At 44.4% G+C, this 6,875-nt stretch overlaps 1 protein-coding gene across 1 annotated transcript; it reads right to left on the bottom strand.

The window, feature by feature from the left end:
- Positions 1-492: 492 nt before the first annotated feature.
- TSN (translin) lies at positions 493-3,240 on the bottom strand (the record flags this gene model as incomplete). Its single annotated transcript, XM_010168971.1, has 4 exons — positions 493-1,085; positions 1,427-1,506; positions 2,208-2,323; positions 3,144-3,240. Coding segments are annotated over 4 exons (530 nt in total), but the record flags the coding sequence as incomplete, so codon positions are not given.
- Positions 3,241-6,875: the final 3,635 nt, after the last annotated feature.

Below are 6,875 nucleotides of genomic sequence, written 5' to 3'. Positions count from 1 at the left end.
CCTTGGTAGTAAAAAAAAAAACCCCCAAAACCCAAACAACCCCAAACTGGTTACACCAAGTTCTCAAGGCAAATGATCATATTAAAACTCAGCATTTACTCATGTCAGTAAAACAAATAGCAGCCAGTGAAAGCAGATGTTTGAGAAAACCTCGCTCTCCCTGGCAACAGAAATCTTGGAGCAAAGGAAAAAAAAAAAAGAAAAAAGAGAGAGAGAGGGAGATGTGCCCAGGTGCAACACACCAGCTCCAACGGAGAAATTCTCAGCAGTATTTTCACTGATTTCTCAATTAAGTGGGATACTTTAACAGAAGCCATTTAAAGAGATCTGGTTAATAAACAGTTATGGTAAATCTGTTCAACATACTGACCCAGGTGAAAATTTAAGAAACAAAAAGGCAAAAATAAATGAGTGTCTTAAAAAAAAGTACAGATATTTACACACTGTGTTTCGTAAAACCTCCCATGTATCTGCACTAGCTGCGTGCTGTGCAGGGGCGTGGGCAGGGGCAGCTGAAGCACATCACTGCCAGAGCAGTGAGCAACACGACAGAACTAAGGAGAATGTCAGCTCCTGGGAGTTAGGGACTGCTACTGCTGCTGTGCACAGAACGGCACTGTGTTTTGACAGAGGAACTCCACTGGAAACGGAGAGCCTCCTGCCCTAAGCTAGACATGATTTTACAAAACATTTTGAGATCTAACACCCGTACTACACCCTTTGTAAGAAAATAGAGAGCAGCTTTCAGCTGCGGTTCTTCTAAACTACTGTAGGAAGGCTTTGCTAGCACGCTTCCTAAATTGGCAACCATCTGAGGTAATCAACGATGCTGTTGAAATGAGCACCCTTCATTTCTCCCCACCCGCACCACCTGTCGCCTCCTTATTGAGTCCTCTGATCGATAAGTCGTAAACCACTTCCTCAATTTTCTTGACGTCATATTTCAGGCCATCGTAGCGTTTCCTCAGGGAGTCATTCTTCAGGTTGAGGAGACGGAAGCCAGAATCCAGCTCGTTGATAAAAGTTGAGATGCGGAGAGGGCGGGAATAGTCACCAGCTGTGACACTGTTCACTGCCAGCCTGGCCTACGAGAGGAAGAGCGCAGGAGAACATCAGCAGAGGAACCCACCCAAACCACGCCACTATTCCCATCAGTTACTCTATCAGATGAAGTTATGCTCCAGGCAGTCAGATCAGTTATAGTTGGATCTACCTTTTTGTTGACCACAATCCTGAATTTTCAATCAAGTGACTAGTTTAAATCTTAACATATCAGTGAGGAACAACTCTGCCATACAGAGAGGCAGTTTGCTAGTTCTGATTGAGCTGTCGCATCTCATAACTGCCAGAAACAAAAGTTAGAAAACACATTACATTTTTTTAAGGTCAGTTTCAGTCCAAATATGTGCACGAATATCTTCCTTACCAGCTCACTGGCGAGAGTTAACACACCAGAAAGATAGTCTTCAATGTCCAGGTGAAAGCCCCGCTCTCGATCAGCTTCAACTAAGAAGAAAAGCAGAGAGGTCATCAGGTGGTACTGACCATGAGCAAAACCAGCGAGTTGAAATTGCATTTGTTTACTGGAGCTAGTTTGAAATATCAAATTTATAAAATATTATTACAAAATAAAAATCAGCCTTTTCCTGTATGTGATGTAATTACTGCCTCTTCTCAGTGTTTTGATTTAGGATCTCGTACATCTTCAACTGGACATGCAACAGGGTGTAACTGACCCAACAGAGTAACCAAATTTACATTAATGTATAGGAGAGGGATCTGTAGCTGGTTTTTAGAAAAATATTTTCCTTTCCCCCCCCGCAAATCCTTTGCTCTGAGAGGACAGAGTTCTCTTACAGCATAAGAATTTAATCTTTTTCCTACTCTTTTTAAACACCAAAAGCAAAAAGTGAGAAAAATAATTTCTCATCTTTGTGTTACTCTTTTGGTAGATTTATGCAATTTGAATGAATAATCTTCACTGATGAAGCACTTACTAATGAATAAATACTTCTGTTCACATTGGGTTTGCTGATTTCCACCTTCTAAAAGAATTTTTTGTTTATATAATGCAATCAAATACCAGATCAATTTTGGAACCTACTTCTTGGGAAGAAATAAAGTTCTGCTCTTTCCCTGTACCTCTGAAAGCTACGACCTCAAAAAACCTCAGAAGTTTGTTCTCTTCAGTTACAACATTCACTTACTCCCAAGTATTTCTGCAACAGCCTCTCGGGTCACTAATGTTTCTGACTCCAGGTAGACTACAAATGCTGCCAGAAACACCAACCGCTGAAGCACAAACCTCCAGTGCTCATGAAACCTGTTGAAGAAAAGACCAAGTCAAGGTATAAATGAGAAACATCTATTACTGAAGTTAGGCAACAAGCATACATTACGTACACGTCGTGTTTTCCACCTTCACACATAGCACTTTGCAATATTTTTGGCTTATCAAACAAAACAACACCAGCTTAAAGTCACCTCCTTGGTGCTCCAGGGCTGCAGCCCAGGATGCCATGCTGGACACCAGCATTGCTGGCACCTCTCACACACCCACTCAGGTCACAGAGTTTTTCAGGTTGTTGTGCCCACAAGACAACCAGGGCTTTCCCTCCCATCTTCCCTCAGCTGATCTGAGCTGACACCATTCTTGTTCTTTGAAACGTTCTTGCCAGACACTGTCCCCTTCTGGCAGCAAACAACACACAAAAGTGACAACTTCATTTAGCATCTGCAGCATCAAACAGCCATTTCATGACAGATTGAGAGCTCTCTTTTCAGAGATGCCCCAAACTGAACCTAACTGAAATTAATGGAGCAGCAAATGCTCTGCTCCCAGAAACAAGGGCAGCTCCAAGAGAACAGCAATTGCTTAAACTTTCCTTTGTAAAAAAAAGTTTCTAGAAAAAAAATAATTAAATACTGGATATTTTTAGTGAAAAGTATAAATAGAGTGTTTGAGGAAAAGCCTTTTTTATCTATGCTGATAAAAACCCTCACATTACTCTACCATCATTTACTTTTCAAACAGAAAGAAGCACTGGGCCCATAAACCTTTAAATCATCCTTCCACAGTAATGATGCCAAATACACCCAGGCAATTCCCATGTCCGTGTCTGGCTGTGTGTGATCCTGCACACCTGTAATACTGATCAGCAGGGAACTTGGTCTTCAGAGATTCCAGCTGTGTTCTCACGGTACCAAAGTGTTCACGAGCCTTCTGACATTTCTTTGGTACTGAAAAAGAAACAGCACAACACTCAGTGCTTGACAGAGAAGAAGGTTTTGTGAATAGAGGAATTTCTAGGGTAGACAGCGCTATTTATGCTCCTCTGTTGCCCCTGAGAGTCTACTGACATTTGAACCAACCTGAGAAATATTGTCACACCATGAGTCACACAGGTAGAGGAGAAATACTCCTGAGTTTTGGGCTGTCTCATCTGCTCTACTCCTTTGTTTCAAACTGGAGCCAAGATGCCCCCGTGTTATTTAAGAATCACTGCTAATCATGACTAATAACTGCTGCTATAAAACCTATGTCATGGATGAAGAACCCATTCTGTAATGGGCACTGACAGAAGAAAACACTGGAAAGGTCACGCAGCTGACAGACCAGGAGGCGACCGGGAGGACAATCGGGTGGAGGAACACGGAGTGGATGTGGCATCTGCCTGTGGGTGGAACCAACCAGCAAAGGGCGACAAACAGGCAACGCTGAAGGAGAAACGACAAGTAGAGATGGAGAGAGGCTGAAAAAGGCATCAGGCGTAAGACCTCCTCTGAGGGAGCAGAGGGGCAATTTCGTTTGAGGGTCTGCAAATGCAGAAGAGCTGAGACTGTGGCCACAGGTACTGGGGGGCGAGGGAGGGAGCCAGCGAGGGCAGTGACGCGGTCACAGTCCCATGTGCTCTGCAGCAGCAGGGCGATGGGTGGCACTAGTGACAGGAGGAAGGACACAGCAGAGATCAGGCGTGACCCGGAACTGGACCTTCTGAGTTTCACCTGTGTGGGTGGAGCCAGAGAAAGGGGGGTGGTCAGCCAGGCTGTACAGGTGCTACACAGAGAGAAACAAAGTGTTCTGCAGAGTGCCCTCCCGCAGGGGTTGGGAAGAAGCAGCAGGAACCGGATCACAAGGAGGAGAACAGCACTGCGCAGAGCACTGGCCCCAGGGGAGGCACACACACCAAGCAGTGCTGCCAAACGCCTCCTGCACTCACAGGAAACGCTACTTTTCTTTCTCCATTTTAAAATATTATGGTTTTTTTCTTATTGATCCACGTTAGGTTAGATGAGGTGCAACATCCCTTCAGGAAACTGCATTTCCTGCTTTAAACAATCGATTTGAAGGAACCAGGGTTTAGCCTGTCCAGTGTATGTTAAAGCTCTGCAGAGAAATGGTCTCTTTTTTTAGGTGCCACCCACTGCCACCTCCTGTTTATTGATACAAGTTACAGCCACGCTGCACCCACAGTGCCAGGGCCCGGCAGAACTAATCAAACCAGCACTTCTTAACTGCAGCCTCTTCAGAAATCCTGGTCATGACCCAAGGAAGGCAGAAGATCAATCTGATAGGCTCTCCTGCATCCTGAGGTACAGAATCTTGGATTATTTAAACAAGACTCATAGAAGCTAAATCTGAAAGCTGTGATAATTATTTTTCCCAAAATAGCCATACTAGGAGTCACTTAAGTGTGTTTAAAAAACTTCTTTCAATTCATAAAACATCATTTATGTTTAAAAAAAAAAGTGCACTTAAAAATAAAAGTTTCAGGAAGCAGAAGGTGAAAGTGCTCCATGTGGCAGCCAGAATGAAAGAAACGTGTGAAGCTCACTGGCAGCTGCCCTTGAACCCCATCCTTAAACCACGGTCTCTGCCTCAGCTACGCGAGCCATCGCAGGGCAGCTGGAGGCACAGTAAGGAACACATCTGCATTTTGCCTTCTGCCAAAGAACCTGTGACAAAAATCAGCAATCTTTACTGTAAGGTTTCAGACAGGAGCACCCAATGATACGCACGTAACCTCCCAACTTCAGACTGTCCTCACACACCCTCGGATATCGCCTCTGATGTTCTGCTAAACTTGACACAACATGTTTCATGAGCAAAGACACAGGCAGTTGACTTCCAGCCGCCAAAGAACCTGCCTGTCACCCAGGCCCAGCTAACGGCAGGCGGCAGCACAGGCTGCCCTGAACAGCTCTCTGAGCAGTTCCTGTTTCCATGTTGGTCAGGGAGCAGAGGGAGCTGAGGGAGAGCCTCTCATCCTGTTCCGGAGGCTGCTGGCCTGAGACTCTGCTGCTTTTCCTTCTGGAACAACACTGGAAGTGCTTATCCCACAGCTAACCAGCCTCATGCTCAGTACAGGGAGCGAGCACAGAGGAGCCGGCACTGTGAAATAACTGCTGTCTGTGGGCAGGTGGCTGCCCCACAGCAAAAGAGGTCAGATGAAAAACTCAGTGGAAACAGGTTTAGCCAGGAGGTACTTTAAGTCCCCGGAGAACAGAGGAAAGTCATTGTGCAGGATAACATTTTAAACACCACTGAGCAGTACAGGATGCCATGGAGGGCAGCTCGATGCGCTCCATCAAACCCCCAACTATCTGGCAGTTGTATCACCAGAGCTCCTGCCACCCCTGACCCTTCTCTGGTGGGCAGATTGCTCAGCCTGGTGCAAATCCCTTAACTGTTACCACCATCTCCCTGTTGTCTCCTTGAGTTTTCATCACTGTGCCTCAACTGATGATGCAAGAATAATTACAAAGGATCAAGCAGCATGCTGCAGCAGAAAGAAAGTCATCTCCCACTTACACAGACACAACAAGCACCACAGCTCCTGTTGGCAGCAACACCAGCTTAAACCATGCACGGCAATCCAGCTGCAGCCACTAAGCTTCATCAGTTACTGTCACCTGTGAACCTGCAGTAATTAATGGTGTTTTTGCTTTTTTGTTAATTAGTTACAGGTTTACATAGTTTATCATTTAATATTGTTATAGTTCAATATAGTTTATTAATAGCATTAATAGTTTTTCTTACATCTTGGAATGAACAAATATAAAGCTAAAAAATCTCGATGCTAAAGTCCAGACAGAACTCTGCTGCAATGAACAATCCTCTTTTTCACAGTTACAAGTCATCATTTACCCCTTTTTAATCTACTAAGGAAGAATCGTTCTAGTTTCTTAGCAAAAACATGGTGCTGACTCGAACGAGATGCAGTAATAAGCCAACCAGCCATTTAAATGCACTACACTGCAGAACTACAACCATTACCAAATAAACTGTAGTCTAAAAACGTGACACCTGACAAGTCCTATTTAGCCCCCAACAATCCTCCTGTTAATTGGCATTATATTATTCTGCTGCAAACCTTCATCAATCTAAACCTTTATTGACTTTATTATGCTTGTGACTGATGACAAACTGACAGGCCCATTACCACGAGTTAACTCCTGGCCCATTAAGCACGTATTCATTATCTTTGGAATTACAAGAATTATGAGCTACCTGAGCTTTTTTTCCCCCCCCCTCCCACTTTAACTGTTCTAAATCTCTTCTCAGACTCTACAACTTCCAGGACCAGCTCTCTCCTGGAATTAAAAATGAAGTGAAAATACACAGAGCCACATGCAGGTCTCTACTATTGGGTGCTGGAAAGCAACCCCTGAAGTCAATGCACACACAAACCAACTGTCACAGCACCCACAGGGTTACTCACCTCAGAAAAGTGAGTATATTGGCCAATTAGCAGTTCTTGTTTTTATCACTGCCAGATTTCCTAAGCAGGTGGAAGTTGCACTTGCCAGCAGAGGTCAAACCTCAGGTGTCACACGTTGCTAAAGGTGTGCCCTCTCAGAGGCCAAAGAAACTC

Source organism: Antrostomus carolinensis, unplaced genomic scaffold, assembly GCF_000700745.2.
Source record: "Antrostomus carolinensis isolate BGI_N321 unplaced genomic scaffold, ASM70074v2 scaffold17625, whole genome shotgun sequence".
Taxonomy (NCBI): Eukaryota; Metazoa; Chordata; class Aves; order Caprimulgiformes; family Caprimulgidae; genus Antrostomus; species Antrostomus carolinensis.
This window is presented reverse-complemented; position numbering and strand designations above follow the sequence as displayed.